Here is a 19352-nt window from a genome sequence, read left to right on the forward strand (position 1 = left end):
GCAGAGGAGGTATTCAGCAGGGATTCAGTAGACCGCCTGGGGGAAGCTACTATTAAAGACATGTGAAACCAACAATGGTTCATTTGAGAACCAAGGCTGCTTTTCTTCAATGAGGTAGTGAATTATTCACACTGACCTCTGCCCTTTTCTGTAAAAATAGAAAAGTAATATGTTAAAGTCTGTAAATAACAATCAGAAAAATCAACTATAATTACAAATGTGTAACTGTCACAAATAGTAACATAGTTAATAGTTCTAGATTAATGGCTAGTTATTTCAAAGTTTATAATGAAGCCAGTCATCAACTTTTTTGTTCAGTTAAAAACAGATGATGTATTCTTAGGAGGATGTAGAGAGAGGTGCCCTTTGCTTGAATATTGGAGATATAAAATTAATTAATTTTTTACCTGAACATCTGTGTGTTGATTGAAGTACCGTTTCATCCCCACTAGATGGGTGTTCCTCCCAGGCCAGGTTTTAATGCATTTTCAGGAAAAAAAAAAAAACATGGGGGGGAACTCTCATGGTCTTACATCTTGCTCGAGTTTTGTTCAGAGTTTATCTTGCAGCATCAGCAGTTCCTCAGCTTACACAGGTCTTAAATACATCCTTGTAGAAAAAGCTGAAAAATAAACCAAATAGTGTGTGTTTCTAAATTGCAGTAAAATGTCACATTGATATTTTGGACCGTCCATGATATGGAATAAAATATCATATCATAGAACTGGTTTAAAAGTCCAAAATCAAAGAGCTTGCTGATGGATCTCTGATCCCTCCTGGGAAAATAGAAGAGACATTGTTAGGGCTATTCAGTAATGTTTGTAATAGGAATCTCTGTTTGCTCTGATAGCTACTTTTTGAGGTGGGGGAGCGGTAATTCTGTTTTGAACCCTTGGATAGGCAGTATTTCTACCTGTGAATGAGAGTAAGAGGGTCGTATAACATGTTAAACTCAATTTTACTCTTTGTCACAATTTGTTTCCTCCTTTGGCTCCATGTTGCATAGAGAAAAGTGAAAAATGGATATTTTGTAAATAGATATCTTAATACTCTGGCTTTTTCCATGAGGAAAATAGAGAAAGTTGAATCAACTTTTATGTTTTCCATTGATAATATCACTTTGCAGTGGAGGAATATGTATTAAAGATCTAAGTATAGCACTTAGGTTATGTCTACATAGGACAGTGCCCTGCCGTTCAGAGTCTGAAGCTAGCTCTGATCTGCAAATAAGCTATGGTTGGTATTGGAAGTGGTATAGTAATATTAGCATAGCATTCCACCTGAGCTAATATAGCCTACTGAGAAAGGTATAAATAGTAATATACCCTGCAAAGAAACAGGATAGGTTAACCAGGACACAACACCCTGCTAATATGGATATACTGCTTCTAGAACTGAAGGTGGCTTGTTTGTCTCTACATGGCATGGCCTCGAGCAAGTAAGTTAATGTTGTGTCTGTTTGCTCATCCATAAAATATTTTCTGGATGCGCATCAAACTTGCCAGGAGTGACAGTTTAATATTTAAAAGCACTTTCAGGTTTAAGAAATTTATGCAGATAGCTAATAAATACTATTATTAGATTATGTTCTTTACCTGACTGGTCATAGATATCAACATGTGGCACGTTCTCTCTTCACATCCTGGATTCCAGTAGATCCCCTTTGTTTTCATCTCCAGAGGGAGTAGGTACCCTCTGTTGTTGGATCATGTCACAAATATATTGAAGTGCTGCCATTATTGTTAGTTTATCAGCATTTCCATTTATAAAAAAACCCTCTTATTCAGGGGTTTATAACTCCAGCATTGAACTGTGCTTCAGGGTGTATTTTGACTTTTTTTTCTTGTTTTGTTTGAAATCTTTCACTCTTTCTGTTAAACTGGACATTAGAAACATTAGTTATAGGCATTCTACTTATTTAGATTATAGCACCACAGTAGGCATTTCCTAGTTGTTAGAGCATGTGTCTGGGGACAGGAATCTTGAGTTCTTTTCCTGACTCTGCCATTGACTTGGTGCATGACCAACGAGCAAATGACTTAACTCTTTGTGCTCACTTCCCTATCTTCATACTGGGAAGATGACACTTTCCTACCTCACAGGAGTCTTGTGAGGCTTAATTAATTAGAGCTTTTAAGAGCACTCTGAGATTCTCAGATGAAAAGTGCTGAAGTGTGAAGTAGTTGTAAGAAGCAGACATTTTAAATGGAAAATCAGAGACTGTGCCTGTTTTTCCATTCCCGTGGCTCTGTCACCCCAATTAATGGGTTACCAACTTGTAGACTTGTAAACTACAAGGCAACCAATACATAATTTGAGTTTTAGCAACTTTAGATCACTTAATAGCCCACCTTCCTTGTGCAGTCAAACCTCTATTGTACTTGGCAGGCCTGCTGTTGCAGCTTTTGCACAAGTAGTTTGTATTCTCTGAATTCCACAGTTTCAGAAGAATCTTCCCTGCTAAAGACAGTTCAGGAGTCTGCAAGTAAGACTGAACTGTCTAGTTTCCACATACAGTTTTTCTACTTTATGTTGATGTGGTTATTATATCTGGTAGTGGAGTGGGGTGTTCAGGTCATTCTGATCTGCGTTAGCAGATAGCTTCTCTGGCAAGTGATTTTAGATGTTCACAGGAAGTTTTCCTTGTGGCTCAAACAAACTCCACATGAAGAGCAGTGTTTCAATTGTATTACATTAAGCTGTGGAACACTGGAAAATTCTGCTGGCAAAAGCCAGGGGCATGGATAAGGTACCCCTTAGGCAAACAGCCTTCTTAGTGCAGATGTGGAAGGGTGCTTTTTTGAGTTTTTGCCTCTAAGAATTTCTGTTGTTGGTTTAGCATGGCCCATTATCTAGGCTTCTTTGTGGTAGACCAGAGATGTTTCTCTTCGTTCAGCGTATTTCTCTGGCTGGACTCTATGCTCAGGGAACAGTTTTTGATAGAGGCTAAATTTGAAATGATCTTTCTCCTTATACTTTCAGGTTGAAGTCTTGGCCTCGGAGGATGCTACATTTGGACACAAGGTGTGTAGTTTGATGTAGTTTTGTTATCTAGGTTCTGCCAATTCAGAAACTTTCTCTTAGTCATGAGGTTGGAACATGGGGTTGTTTAGTGTTATTTCCTTTCATCTAGTTAAGCAAGTCTTGGTTGGCATAGCCAAGAAAGAAAAGCAGAATGCTGGTGTTCTGCATTTAAAATTGGAATTGCCTGAGCATTGGATTTGTTCATGTCCCACACGTTTATTTAAAAATCTTAACATTTAGTACTGGTGGCCATTGTCTGACTGTCAGTCTGTTGTTCGCTTTGTTCAACCCCTTATTCATAATACACTCAAAGAAAGAAGCAATACAAACAGTAAGTGGCTGCATCACTCTGCGTTCAATTCTAAGTGTATGTGTGACAAACTGGATATGCATTTCAGAGACCACTTTAGGCCTACTTTACAAAATGGTTGGGGTGCTTCATAGGACTTATTTGTCTGTCTTTGGAGGCAGTGGCTGAAGCACCTTATGGTGTTGATCACGGTTCTTTATAGAACACTAGTATCAGATGATTTTAGACGAGGCAGATTGTGTGTAGGCTATAGCCAGCTAACTGAGAAGAATGAATATGGGAGGGGGAAGGGACTGTAGGAATAGTCAACTAAATCATGACAATGAAGTGTTCCCCTGCTGCTGAAGACCCACATGCTGTGATACCACTATAGGTGAGAAACCAGCAGTAATGTTACTACCAAGGTGAAACAATCAAGAAAAGATTAAATAACTTCAAGTTTATAAAAAATTTCTTGAACAAAATTACCCAAGGAAAAAAATAGAAACACTTTCATAAATATTTAGGTATTCTTATACTGTGACTTACAATTGGGCTCTCATTGTGCATTTTTTGTGTTGTGATATCTGATAAAATGATTTAAATAAATTATTAAAAAATAAATAGAGCTACTCTAGTATTACTTGAAGTATTTAACATATGGTAGTCTGCAGCATTTTCCATTTTTTATTTAATACCCAGCATGCATATATTGAATATTTAATAAACCTGGAGGGTCAGCTCTTGTGAACTCATCTCCATAATCCTTCATACTAGCTGGGTAAACAGAAATATTACTGAAGATTGTTGTAGCCAATAGCTCTCAGTCTAAACCACAGGAGAAAAAACTGTGCTATTGTTTTATGTCTAAACTTGCAAGTTTGTCTACAAATCAAGTTAATGTAGAGTAGAGTTTGAAGCTCCTTTTTCCACCAAAAATTTTAATCACTTTTCTGTTGCAAAACTATTGATTTTAAAATTCTGATTCCATAAAAATGTCACCCCTAATGTTGTCTACTAGAGACCAAAGTGATTTTTTCCCCTTTAAGTTTCTATACTAGAACCAAGAGGCTTTTATCTTCTCCTAAAAAGTAGCTTTACTACTGAAATGTCTTTACCTAAAAAAGGAGTATCTTGGACTATTCAACTGCCAAAACAGAGTCAAACAAAACCAAAATTAAATAGTTTAAGTCAAGTTTAGCATGCTTAAAGTTCGACTGACTTACTTAATGTGCTTCTTGTACCTATATTGAAAGTCTGTTAAACCATTTTCTCCTTGCTTAATAAAATGCTTCTTCTTTCAAGGCTCTCAGTGAAAAAAATATCAAGGGCCCTTTATAGAAGAGCAATACTATAAAAACAAAATAAGCTTTTATGCCGCTGTGAATGGGAATCGACAGAAATGTTATAAAGAAATCTGATTTGTATTTCAAGATTCCTACATATAATTATAAATACAGAATAAAAGTTAAATTGTGAACAAAAGCTTGTGTTAATGTGAGAAATCATAGAAAAAAATAAATCAAAAGCCTTAAAACCAGAGATAGTACAGTAGTAGTAGTTGTTCCGTAGCCTAGGTTGTTTTCTAGTCCAAATGTCCTTGTAAATTTAAATTGGTCTGAAAGCCAGGTTTTTCAGTTGTAGATGTACTTGTTTTTTTTTCTGCACACACTTGGAGCACCAAAAGACCTTCAGATGCAGAAACACAAATAAATGTGAATGCATGGTTGGTGTATTTTTGTATGTTTGAGTACGTTGCACTTGACTTCGAAATTTTGTCTCCTCTTACAATTACTGTAAGGCCTTTTAGGTGAATTTCTTTCAGATTTAAAAAATAATGGTATTTAAAAAAGGAAGAAAAAAAGAAAAAACTAATTTGCCAAAAGGCCCAATTCATAGTTTCTATTCTGTTTCAGAAACACATAAAATGAACGTTGGTTAAAAATACTGTTTTTCACAACAGTTATGGTTTGTTGGCTGTGAATCTGAGGGCATTTTGAATTAGTGATTTTTTTTTTTCCTTAGTAAACCATAAATGTTTTTGCATTGCGATGATAATGTTAGGCATATGTAGAAATTTATGTGGTAAAAATCTATTTCTGGTGTAAAATTTGTACGTAGTTTTGGACAAAAATAGGTGGTAGACTTAGTTTTCCAAAAGAAAAAAAAAAGCTTTTAATTTTTTTTCTATTTGGTCCAAACTAATTGCAAATTCCAGGAGGGTCAGAAGAGTCTTTAGCTTGACTGTTCCATTTTCTCTTCCAGTTTATTGTTCTGAACTCTCCCCTTTTAGGATTGAGAGTTTTCTCACTAAGTAAAATAGATAAAATTATCATTTTCTTTGAATTTTCCATTATTTTCCAGGATATTATGGTTGTAATGTGCTGGTTTTTAAATCCGTGTTCATAGGGAGCTGGAGTTGTGAGTACAGGATGGATCTGGAATGCTGGCCAGTGAAGTTTTTGAAAATTGTTGAATTTTATTCTTCTCTTATAAGAAATAACTAGGTTTTGCAGTAGCTAAACAAATGCATATATTGAACTAAGTAGGAAATCTTCATTGTACCTTTATTTCTTTTTGTCTTCCTAGTATTACACACCTAGACTTTTTGACAGCCCATTAAGACTCAATCGTGTTTAAAAAAAACCAAATTATTGAATTTTGTTAGTCAGCATAAGAAGAATATGCTACAGTGATAGTTGCCCAGTCACCATAGGGGAAGAACATATGCCTGGGCAGTTATCATGGAGCAGGTGACACAGTGAGACTCCACCCCCTATAATTTGCTCTAATCTGTTTGCTTGACCATGCCCTTCATCTTAAGAAACATAACTTTGATAATGTGCTTATTAAACCTTTCCTCTGAGTGACTAAGAGAAAAATAAAAGCAATCAGCTATGTCATAGTTTTGTAGAATGGAGGAAGCAAGTGATTGTGATGTAGGGACAGGTTCTAAGCTTGTTTGTTTGAGTGGTGTATGCCTTCGGTTAGCTTTTTCTGTCTGAGATAAGTTTTTTATAACATTAGTGTTTCAATATTTAGAATGAGCTCTGTGAGGATAGTCATGTGATAGGAGGAAGTGTGGAAACTATTGGTCCAGATAGGATGGATGACTGTTCTATAGGTATTTGGGACATTCCAATTCTGTAGAATCTAAGCTTTCATTTTATAAAAAGCAAGTTTTAGAGGCGCACCAATACATTGGTCTGATAGCAGATCAGTACTGATATAATGAAAATTGGTTGCATTGGAAATTGGCCGGAATTTGCCGATAATTTGGCCAGTAAATGCCTGACTCTGCGCACTGCTGCAGCACAGCATGCAGGCAGCGAGGAGCAGAGACGACCTGCGTGCAGCTAAGTCTGGTGTAGTGGAAGGTGAAGGAAGGGGGCAGATCAACAACCCCCGTGGTGAGGGAAGGGAGGGGACAGGGACAGGTGCTGCCCAGCAGAGAGGGAGTGGCTCCCACCATTGTGCACAGCCCAGGAGGGCATGAGGGGGACGTGTGCCCACAAATATGCACACGGCAGCCAGGCTGCAGCTGCGGGCTGAGCCAGCTCTGCGCTGGGAAGGGAGCTACTGGGAGGGCTGCAGCTGCCCCAGATTTCACTGTAGCCCCCTGCACCTGTAATGCTACACCTAGCACTGCCACCCACCTCACACAGCTACCTTCCCTCCAATGAGCTGCAGCTCCATCCCACGCCATGCCCTACCTTGGCTGGGCAGCAGCTCCCCTGCCCCCTCCTTCACCACTGTGGGCAGTGATCTGCTCCCCCCCATGCCCCTTCCCTCCCCTCTCCCCTTCCACTACAACAGACTTAACCAGCTGCACGCAGCTGTATCAGAAATCAGATCAATATTAGCCAATATATCCCCTTAAATATCAGCTATCGGTATCGGCCCCCAAAATTTCTATCAGTGTACCCCTAGTAAGTTTCTAACCTTTATGGTTGCCAGAAAAAATCTTTTTAACATGATGTGAGGGCAAACAGGCACAGTGAATATACCTGAGTCTTCAGTTATTTGAAATTAGCATCTCTTGCAAACTCTCCAAGTGCTATTAATTCATTAAAGCCTAACGGTGAAGCCTTAAATATCAGCAATAACAATTTAGTTTCTTTTGATTGTACCTTATGGGATGCAGATGCACATTTTAGCAGGTGGCAATAAGGCCTACATGAAATAGAATTGTGAGTTGTTGCTAGAAAAGAAAGGAAAACTAAAAACAGGGAGGAGGAATAGACAAAGAAAGAAGAATGGAAAGGAATAAAAGGCAGCAGTAGTAGTGGTGTGATTTTTTTCCAGTCCTTAGAAATGTAGATGCTCAGGACATCCATATCCCCTAGGTAGCTTTGAAATTGTCAGCCTAGAATTTTGGTTGCTACATTACTAAAGAGTTTGTTCCTGCCCATGGAATTAATTTGACACTGCTGTTTTAGAAGACCCTGTTACAAATCACATGACTGGATTCTGGGGATTCTTGAGGATGGAGTCTGAACAAGTCATCTGTTTGGCAAAACTTTCCCTGAAAGGGATTGATCCATGACAGACCCTACCTTCACCCTCTTTACTGTTGCCCTCTTCATTCCCTCACTCTCCCCCCAGCCCTTTACTCCCAACATCTACCTCTGACCCCAATAATCTAGTGCAAAAGAAGATGTATTCAGTTGAAGTGGGTGAGGTCACCTTATCCACATGTCTGACCTGTATATAGACCTACGAAGTGCCATAAGCACTATTTGTAGACAGCCGCACAGCTCGCCTACTATACCTAATGCTGAGATGCACTGATCCCTGCGTAATGCAGCATTTATATAAATAAGTTTGTTAATGGCAGTCCAGCAGCTACATGTCAAGAGGCACACAACTTTGTGCAATAGGAAAAGAGATGCTTATGCTCCCTCAGCAGGGGAGCTCCATCAAGATCTGGGGGTCTCTAATTTGATTGTGAGCTGTAATCCTGCCATTGTGTATACGTTTAAGCTGTGTTGTGATGTAATTGGCTTAATCATTACTATTATGTTGCTGTGCATGAAGTTAAGTTAGGATTGTAATTTGACATATGAAATAAATGGAAACTGGATTAGTGATTTGCAGGTGTTATTTTTTTTTGAAAAAAAGGAAGGAAGCTTTTCATATTCTGTAAATGGAATGTTTGCTGATGTTCAAAGCAAAATTATCTACACAACTGCATCTCGTGTGGCCTTGAATGCAGAGCTAGCTCAACCTTTTCAGCTCTGGGAATGTATTGTTGGCTTTGGGGAGAATTATATTTGATTAATATGTTCCTGATTTTACATTTCCTTCATGAGGAGAAAAACATAGGAGAAGTCATTTGCCTTTGATCCAGAGTTCAACAGAGTGAATACACAGTTTTGTTAAAGAGATGTAAGAAGGTAGACATTTCCAATGGGTTGTGTCCGTGCAGCACAGCTGTAGGCACTGATCATGGATCCATCATTCTTACGGTTTAGTGACACAGCATAAACCAGTGCCCCTTCTTCATAATTTAGTAACTGTCGGTGTTGTTAAGAGCTGCTATTCATAACTCTTTACATATCCTGTTGGCATGCAGTTTTTAATACTTTCATTCTATGACATGATATTCAGTTTTACAAGAGCCAAGTGAAATGTGTGTATTGACTAACCTGCTAGACCTTTGCACTGGGGATCAGCATTTTTTTCAGTATGCTATTTTTACTTCAGTTTACATAGTCTCACTCTCCTTCCATCAGGCAAAGTGCTGGTTTAATGCAATAGCTCAGAATACCACAATACATTTTCTATAGCACATTTGCTCTCACAGTCTCAGATACTATGAGTTCAAGTCCCAAGGAAGAATTTAGATGCACAGGGAATCTGTGTTTTAGATTCCCAGTCTGCTTTGTGAGGCTCAAAAGAATATAATTTCAGTATTCAGTATTCAGATGTGATTTAAAATTGCTGTGAATGAAGATCTAGTAAGATACTTGTTCTAGTAACATTTGTAATATAGAAGTCTGTAGATGAGATGGATCAGAGATGACATTTGAGAAAATAATAAATGTGTTATCAAGAGCTTTTCTATTTAACAAATATTAAAATTTGTAGTTGGGTTTATGGGCACACAGAGGTAATTATTGGAAAGAAGGAGAAAAGGAGCACAGTACATGAAGAAGGAAAAGTAGCTATTAAGAATTGTTTCCATTTTTAATGTGTGCCTTTCTTTTGTTGAAGGCTTTAAACAGCCTCTGCTTCTGCCATCTGCTGGTTACTAGTAACACTAGCATGTTGAAAGACCAATAAAATTGTCTTAAGATCCAGTTTAATTCTTTCTGTAGGAGGATGTTTTCAAGTACTTAAATTTAGCTCTGTCTTTGGGGTTCACGACAGTATGTGCACAGATGTATTTAGTGTATAGAAAACATGAATAAATATGTTTTCACTTGCATTTGTTTTGTAGGAGTTTGGGCTTGAGAGGGTGTTATTTGAAATGACCTTGTGGATTCAGTCGAATTTTGACTGGGTAGATGTTTGACATTACTCTTCATTGACTTCTATGGAGTTGCACTAGTCTGAATGGGAGCAAATTTTGGATTGTATTGGTTTGGGGTTTTATTTTTAATTAGTCATTTTATCTACTCAAATGTGAGAGCCACAGAAGTTTCTAGGTAGATATATTTTCTGTGTGCTTGTAATAAATGCATTATGAAGTCTTTGGTACCAAAGTAAGATTGGTTGCTTTGACCTTGGGGGCATACCTATAAATATCCTTCTTTTAAAAACAGCAGTTCAAAACATTTCCTAAAATAATACTCATAGCATGTTATATTTTCATACCATTGTCCAAATCTTCGCAACATCTTGTCCTGTTAAGAATTAATTATCATCTCCACTTTACTGAGGGAAAAACTAAGGGACATAAATTACGGTCTAAAGTCTCAAAAGTCTGCATGGATAAAAATGGCAGTTTGAGTGGTGACACAGCCTCTTTTCCCTTTTAAACGCGTTAATCTTTTGGTTTGGTGTTCTAGTATCGTATAATTCCCTGAGTTTTGTGGATGATGCATGGGAATTGGGTGTGTGGAATAGGATGATGGTACTCTTACAACATTTCCAGTAGTGATCAGAGGCCCCAAAAGGTTTGCTGCCTTTCCCACACTATTTAGGGTAGACCAAGAGCACGTGAAGCAGCATGTGTGGTCTCATTTTAGACTTCTCCCCAATCTAATTTCCCCAAACAACCACTCAGGACAAAGTGTAATTGAAAACAAGTGCACAACTTAAAGACAGTTTTTAGTTGAGATTATTATTCCCCAAACTTGCATCAATATAAAAATCATAGAAAAGTAGGGCTGGAAAGGGACCTCAGGAGGTCATCTAGTCTAACTCCCTCCTCAGGGCAGGATCACTCCTGTCTAAACCATCCTTGATGAATGTTAGTCTAATCTGCTCTTAAAAACTTCAAAGGATGGAGATTCCACAAGCACTGTAGGTAGTCTATTCCAGTGCTTAACCACCCGCGTTGTGAAAAAGTTCTTCCTAACATCCAACTTAAATTTCCCTTGCCGCAGTATAAGACCGTGTCCTGTCCCCTCTAGGCAGAGAGAATAGTCTATCACGATCCTCAGTTTTAAAATAGCTAAGAAACATAGACAGATGCATGTTCATTGATTCCTCTCCACTCACAGCACAACATTAACTACAATCCATGTCCCATCATTGCTTAGTGATCATCTTATTTGTCTAGCCCTTTATCCCTTCCTCCCCTTCGCCTTCCCTTCCCCTTTCTTCACATTCTCCCCCCTCCCTCTGTCCCTGCCTCCATCAGACTATCTGCAGAGCACCTTAGGTCTCCACTGGAAGATAGTGAAAATGGACAAAATAGCTGGGCTGAATGCAGGGCCTCAGTGGCTTATCGTACCCATGGAGTTGCACCCGGGCAACTCTCACTGGTGATCATCCGGGATCCTAGTTTTCCACTCACCATGGAAAACCATAAAATCTACGTTTTTCTACGACCTACCAAAAGCATGGTGGTGTCCCACAGCAAGCGGTGCTATTTCTTCTCCCTTTTTTATATTTTTGCTGTGATTTTTGCCCCTCGGCCAATCAGCAGTGGGTGGGTGGGTGCTGCTGATTGGCTGAGAGGCAAACACCATTGCAAAAATAAATGAGAACAGAAATGGTGCCACTTGCTGCGGGACGCTGCCATTCTTTCAGTAAGTCCTTGAAAAACAGATTTTTGTGAGTTTTAAACAGAATTTCTGCTTTTTTTCCTGCATGGAAAACTAGGGTCCCTGCTAATCATGAAGGGGAAAAGAAAAAACAAATCTATAAGTATCAGATGGTCATGCTTAGGATGAGAAAAACAAAATACTATTAACAGGTGTCAGTACAGACTATACAAGCAGCGTAGTAATCACTGGCTCTTCCCCTCCCATTTTCTGCAGCCAAAAGTTGATGGTATTCAGCATTGTAGCCCCCTGATTAGTAGGCCCAAAGATGCTTATCTTGGAGTTTAGGGGAAACTGTTGATTTACTACTGTGATGATGTCCTGTGTGGGATTGCAGCAACACAAAGCAGACCATCTCTCATGATACTTGACATCTTAATTTCCTTTGTCCTGAGAGACTCCTTACTAGAAGCCAAATAACGGGTGTTTCAAATGTGTAATAGTCTTCATCTTCTCTGTGAAATCTGAGATCCTTTGTCTTGCAGTCCTTACACAGACAACGCAGCAGACGTGTATGTTACCATGAGTTTTGAAAATCCCACAGAAACCTCTGGGGACAAAGATGACCAAATTATACTTATAATATTGTAAAAATGATCTCAAAATTATTTGTTCACTGTCAGGCAGATAATGAATAGCAATGAATAACATGTGCAGTGAAGTAAGATGAAAGTTCATGCCTCTGAATGAGTTAGTCTGTAAGATGCCACCTTTCCATGCCTTCTGTCTAACTTCAGACTAATGAGGCTGCTACCTCAACTTCCAGCATTCTGTTTAATTCCCCAAACTGTGCTGTGTTGGGGTGGTGGTGGGGAGATTAGGGTTACAAACAGGAATATAAAAATTACCAAACTCCACCTCGGATACTGTACAGTTTGTTTGTTTGTTTCTTTATACTGTTAATGAGAGACAGCACCAAACTTTGCTCTCTGGTTCATGTTTACAACTCCCACAGTCTTTAATGAGCGTTATATGAGAATATCTTGGTAGAAACTTAGGGAATAAAACACCTATTTTATGTTTAGTTCAAAACAGCTGTTTAGAGATTGTTAATAAATAGCAGCTGGTAAATATATTTAGCATTTTTGGTTGCTGTTTTATAACTGTGCTACTGAATTTTTGGTGCTGTGACAGTTGCCAGGTGACTAGCACTAGATATTGTAGTTTTTTATCCACAGTATAGTAATATCACAGGAAACAGTAGTTTGCTGGTGTGCCTCATTCCTGATTTGAAGAGGCTGTCTCTAGTGTAAAAAGGAGTTTAGCCTTCAGACTCGGCTGAGACATCAGGAAGGCATAAAGGTTTGATATTCTTTTAGCATGGGCACATTTGTCCCCTGTGCAGGCACCATTTCATATAAACCTTCACAGTCCAGCTACAAAAACAATACTTAGTCTGTGTGGTGTTGTCATTTACCTCTGTACATCATTTTTTGTTTGTGGCATCTTTACGTTTTTCAATCTAATGTCTCCAAACTGGTTGCTTACGTTTAGCTTATAACAGGGCCCTTGTTTCCATTTGAACTCCTGTCTGTTGATACCTAACCAGTGCAGTGTACCTGTGATACTGTGGGCCATTTACAGTCTGTGTGGCCAATTAAATTTACACTGATTCAATTTTATAGAGAACCTATTTTACTATTGGAGTATAATGTCTGCTTTTTAAATACCAGTAATTTTTAAATAACTGTTGGAGCATGTGGTTTTAGTGCTTAGGGGTGAGGAGAAAAAAAACAGTATTTGCAAAGTAGGCTACTTCGTATTCTGTTCTTTCTTAGCTGGGGGTAGAGCAGGTTAGACAAGTTACTTGTTTCGTTCTGTAAATTGTATTGGATTGCATAACTGGTGTGTGATGACAACTGCTCCCTGAAGCAGCAAACCTCATCTTGTTGCAGGAATGAATTTATTATTAACACTGTAACTTAAAAATATTTCATGCTCCCCATCCCAACTCAAGTTATTTGTTTGTTTTGCTTTAAAAAAAAAACAAAACCTCAAAACCCAACATGTGGACAAAAAAAATGTGCTCATTGGCTGTTCACAGCCATTGCAGGATGAGCTAGTAAAAATGGAGTCATAAGCTCAAAATTTTTAGGACTTGCAAAGACAGTTGTGAAAAATATTTTTTTAAATGAACAAAAATTATTTAGGATTTTTAGCTAGCCTTTTTTTGAGACGTGCGTCAGGTGTGCAGTGTCTTAGCACTGTGATAGCAGCAAATCTTTTTTTTGCTACTGCAAACATGCCACTGTGGTTTTCAAAGAGGAAGAAATAAATAACATATTGTTTAATATTCAAATTTGTTTTTATTGCAAGAAAATCATGCAACTCCACAACCTTGCTTACTGAATTGTTCACTCAGTATGAAGTTCTTCTTGTAAGACAAAAGTTTGTACTGAATTGGGATTCTGATAGAGATTTTTATTGAGGTAGAATTACACTGAAATGTTCTGAGCAAGATCAGTTCCATAGAATCATAAATTAGTTTTCTTTATGGCCAGTTAATTATATATGATTGGACTAAAAAAACTAAAATGTTTTATTTTGGTGCCTCTTGTCTTCTAAAAAGGTAATGAAAAGAGCACATAGTTTTGATCTAATTGTTTGTATTGTTTTGTTAGTTAAAACAATCCTCTTGTAAGTTTGACTGTTGGACTGTGAATTGCATGGTTTTGTTGTGATATTAGTGGAAGAAAAAAACTGGAAGTTTAGAGGCTATGCTAGTAAAAAAAAACTGCCAAAAGTGGAATTTGAAAAACAACAATTAGTATTGCACAGATAGGTAGGTGGAGATGTTTTGTGTGTGTCTGTCTTTTTCCATTCTGCCAGACAAATTTTTGTATCAAGATCTATTTGAATCTCTACAAGCCCTTTGTGCAACTCACTTATAGGCATGTCCTGGTGTCATGGCAGTTGTACCAGTTACATTATAAATAATGTAATCTATAATCAAAAATGGCTTTACATCATTCATTCTTGTGTGAAGTCTGTGTATTGATATAGTGATATATACTTTAGAAACCCCTGTAAAAGAGAGAGAGTTACAATATTTATATCTATTTTTTTAATTGTGCTTGGAGAAATTTTCCAGCTTGCTTTTTTTTGCCAAAAATGAAGGTAAACCAGTGCTCCTAGAGCGAACTTCAGCCAAATATGTTAGGTTCAAAATAATATAAACTGCATGCTTCTATGAAGAAGTTTTACAGTACTGAATGCATCAATAATTATGTGAGCAAAGCCACTGCCCTGAAAAAAAAAAAAAAACTTAAGCAGCAAAACAAGGGGTTACTTCACTTAAAGTTTTCTTTATAAGTATCTCTTTTTTTATTGTTGGTCCCACAGGAAGGGGTATGGAAGGAGGGGTTGGAATGCATGCTGGGACTGGGGAGTCCTTCTATGGACTGGGGCATGATGGAGAAAGGTGTGAAGACAAACAAGAGGAGGCAATTAAGAAGAAATTGCAACTCTCACCATAGGCAGAGCTAAGGGTTGAATGATACCAGAAGATCCTGCAGCTAGCTTTGATAGGGTGGTGCAGGGGTCTTGAAGGTGAGAACTCAATGTTTAAACTTGATACAGTGGGCAAGGGGAAACCAGATGAGCATATTAAAAATGCAAACTGTGACCTAGATACTGTACTGAGTGGCATAGGGTAACTAGAGAAAATAGTGAGCTTGTTCTAAAGCTACAGAGAAAATTTAGATTCACCTGCAATTCCACTTTTAACCCTCCTATCTATTGTACTAGGTTAGTTAAGAAAAATCACTCACTACATAGTGACTCATAAGCGTTTAGAGCCTTTCCATGTTCATGTGAAAATTGATATACAATCAATAGACATACAATTTGTATTAAAAATACACACTAAAATTCCTTCTGGGAAATGTATGCACAGCAGTCGCATGTAAGTTTGTTCTTTTCTACCCAAAATATGCAAAAGGATGGGCACAGGACTGTGAGATGCAAGACAGATTATATTACTTTAGAGGCTAAAATTACTGAGGCCAGATTTTGAGGTCTGTACTCATTTTCCATAGTGACATGATATGGATTAAAGTGAAACTGGTGTGAGAGAGGCTGGTAGAATCTGTCCCTTCATTAATATGAGTGTGTTTTTCATTTCATGTTCACATTAGAGGGTTATTTTGAAAGATGTCAAAAGAACCAAAAATGTAAAAACTGTATTATTTTGTAGATACGTACTACTGAAATATCTTTCAGCTGATGTTTTGAATTCAATGGAAAGTAATTCACCTCAGTGCTGAGACTGCATACGCCAGTTCCAGCTTGGCATAAATGTTTAAACCTCTTATAAACTCCTAAAAATAGGAGTTTATAAAGGAAATGCTGACCTTCCCCTCCCTCTCCTCCCCACCTTCTTCAACCTCTACTAGAATTGTGTGAATGCGCTTCTATGATATAATACTGTGTATAGTTTGATAGGTGTAAGGAGCTGGTTGGTTTAGGATAGATTTTTTTTCTAAGGCTTTAAGTTATAACATGGTTTTTTCAGTTGGTACGATAATAATAAAAAGGCTTGCATGTACCTGTGATGTATTTGATTCTTCCCTGCAGTGACTCATTGTGGATCTCTCTCACAGCTAAGTGCTTGTTCCTTGTGATCAGAGGAAAATGTGTACACCTTCTGCTTCGTGCCTATTAAATTCAAGTTGCTACTGTAGGCAGTGTTACACAGCTGTCTTTGAATAAAAAAAACATTTAAGAACAGTAGCTGAAGTGAAAATTTAAAAAGCCACTTTGCTCCCCCATAGGCCTACGGTAGATTTTTAATATATTTCTGTTTCATGATCCCCTCCCTCCAACCCTACACATTTTCCTTCCTTCTCTTTCAAGAGTGCCCTCCTCTGGTGCCCTATTGAAGTTTGTTCACCATAATGCGAACTGCAGTTTTCCCTCCAATAGAGCCTACCTGGTGTCAACCAGTCTTTTAAACATAATTAAGCATAATGATTAGGTTAATTTATTTGGAACCCCTATTTTTTAATTCTTTCTCTATCTCTTTCTTTCTCTTACTCTTTCTCATAGGGCAGTGGTCCAGAGAACATGCCATGCGTGCCCTGAAACTGGAAAAGAGTATGTTTTTCTAGCCACAATTTAACAATCCCTTCCTTTTCAGCAAAGCACATAAGCACATGCTTAACTTTAGGTACATGATTAAATACATTTGACTTCACAGGACTTAAGCATGCACTTAAATACTTTGCTGAATTGTGGCATCTGTTCCCAAATCACCACCCTTCCATTCTTTTCTGCCTCTTTGCTCTTTTTTTCTCCTCTGCTGTGCTGCAAGTTGACTATCGCTTTGTGTCAGCAGTTTATGTTCTGCATGTTTAATGAAGGCCATGGCTCAGCTCAGCAGAGCCCTTCCCCTTACGCTAACAGAATTTTGATAAATGAGATTTCCTCAGGAGGGGACCTCAGAATGGGCATTGACGGGAAGAGGCAGGGCATGAAATCAGCAGGTGTGAGGGTGTGCAGATTGCAGCCATTTTAAAACCCATCAAAATATTGTTTTCCTCATCAAGAGGAACCAATGTTATAATGTTGAGTACATTTTAATTCTTTGTAGAAAGATACCAGATGAACTAACAAAGGAAAAATTAAATCTGCTTGGTGGTGGTTTACATCCATGTATTACTTTCTACCTACCTACTTACTTCCCTGCCAATGGCCTTATTTACCATAGACCGCTATATGAGCACCAGGTTGATGATAATTTTGGTGATATTATATAAAGAAATATGTTACTGCTTAATTCTATATCCTATGTTGATCTAAGCTGTGAGAAGTTCTGTATTTCATGCCCACTCAAATTATTGATTGCTGTAGAACGTCAGGGGGAACTACTGACGCAGATTAAAAGAAACTGCCAGATAATATGTCTAGAAACCTGCCCAGTTTGGTATATGACTGCAGTCCACTTCCCTTTTCCAACCCCTCTCTATTTTATGATACCATTTAGGCACAATTTCTGCCATCATATTTTTAGTCATCCTTCTTAATGTCTATTTAGCTTAATAACTAATCTCATATTCACACGGTAGATTGCTGTGTAATTTGAAAAATCTGTTAGCATGCTTGCATGTGTCAGTGCAGTATCAAATTGTTCAAATAACATAAAACTGTACATTGGAGATTGCCATCTGATGCAACTGATTGAAGAACAGAAAAGGATAATGCAGACCTAGAATTGCACGAGTCTTATTTCTTTATTTAACATTTCCTAAAAAGTTCCTGCAGCTGTAGATGATTAAACATTAGTCCCCTTTTACTGAAGATGTGAGAAAAGGGGCAGTTGGCATGGTTATGAATATTAATAAATAACAATTAATACATTACCAACTCCCCAGTATTTTTAGAGATTAATTTTAACCATTTTCTTTTGGCTAATATAAAAATATGTGAAGATTTTTTACAGATACTGTTTTAGTAATGAAGTTTGTCTTGTAATGTTTTACTAAAGCTTTATGTTAAGGCTGTGTATTAAACCTACTCAATGCATAAAGTTTTTTTTAGATGTTTTATTATTAGATATATTGGTCCGTATTGGATTGGCACCGATAAGAGAAAAATTGACATCAGCAATCAGCTTTTTTTGGCCAGTGTAGCTGATAATGTCACCAATAAATGCCGTATGCGCAGCCACAGCGTGCACACACCAAGGAATGCAGCCTGGCAGCTTGAAAACCAGCATCTAGCCAGTAAGTCTGGGAGGGAGAAGGAGTGTGGAGAAGGGAAGGGGCATGGGAGGGCAGATCAAGACCCCCCACAGTGAGGGAGCTCCCCAGCCAGGGCAGGGCGGGGCACAGGACAGCTGTGGGCAGCTCGTGCAGGGGGGGAGCTCCCCACTGCTGTACACACCCCAGGGGAGGCATGGGGGGGTATGTGCCCCCTGGGTTTGTACGCAGGTTGAGGGTGGGCTGCCCACTGTGGGCTCAGGGCCAGGGGTAGCACCAGTCTCTTCCAGGTTGGGGGGCTTAGGCAAGGGTGGTGCTGGGAAGGGTGGCTAAAGGGTGGGCTACAGCCACCCCAAAATTCTCTGTAGTCACCCCTTCCAGCACTGCTGCCACCTTCCATACCCTCACCAACCCCAAACGCAGCCCTGGCCCAGCCATCCTGCCCCCCTCCCCACCCGGAGGAGGCTGGCACAGCCCCTGGCCCTGAGTTTGCAGTGGCCAGCCTGCCCTCACCCTGTGCAGAAATCCAGGGGGCACATGCCCCTCATGCCTCCCCCAGGGGTGCACACAGCAGTGGGGAGCTGCCCCACCCTGTGCCTCTACCCCTCTGTGTCCCCTGGACAAGCCACCTGCAGCTCTGTCCCATGCCCCACTCCGCCTGGGCAGCAGCTATCCAGGCAGCAGTGCCACTCCCTCACCATGGGCGCCTTGATCTGCCCCCCTTATGCCCTTTCCCCTTCCACAGACTTACCAGTGGGACGCTGCTCTCCAGGCTGCTGGGCTGAATGTCAGCTATCAGATCAGTATCAGCAGATAGATTAATAATTGGCCATTGGTATCAGCCAAAAAAATATTTATCAGTGCACCCCCTGTTTATTATTTACTCCCCCTTTTCTCCCTTCTTTCTCCAATGCCATTCTGATCTGGTGTTAACTTCTTATTGTGTAAACTCTGTCATGCACAGATGTCTGTAGGAGTATGTAAACTAAAAACACATGCTGTCCATCAGGGGTGTCAAACTCACCTGGCGCCCTGTGCTTGTTTCGGATCATGGGGTCTCTTGTTGGCTGGATATGGTCCGCAGCACAGGGTAGTAGCTGCAGCCATTGCAGTGGCAGTGGCAAC

The 19352-nt window shown here is 39.1% G+C and overlaps 1 protein-coding gene across 16 annotated transcripts in view; it reads left to right on the forward strand.

The window, feature by feature from the left end:
* The window catches only part of ARID1B (AT-rich interaction domain 1B), a 446992-nt gene that overhangs the window by 241554 nt on the left and 186086 nt on the right, over positions 1-19352 (forward strand). For 11 of the 16 annotated variants that reach the window (XM_090041894.1, XM_090041757.1, XM_090041776.1 and 8 more), the window contains one exon: positions 2983-3024. The exons of the other annotated variants lie outside the window; for them this stretch is intronic. In XM_090041894.1, coding sequence (XP_089898020.1) covers positions 2983-3024 — 42 coding nt within the window. The remainder of the gene's footprint in view (positions 1-2982; positions 3025-19352) is intronic. 16 annotated transcript variants of the gene reach the window in all.

This window comes from Crocodylus siamensis, chromosome 1 (genome assembly GCF_052110815.1).
Source record: "Crocodylus siamensis isolate JL-2025a chromosome 1, ASM5211081v1, whole genome shotgun sequence".
NCBI lineage: Eukaryota > Metazoa > Chordata > Crocodylia > Crocodylidae > Crocodylus > Crocodylus siamensis.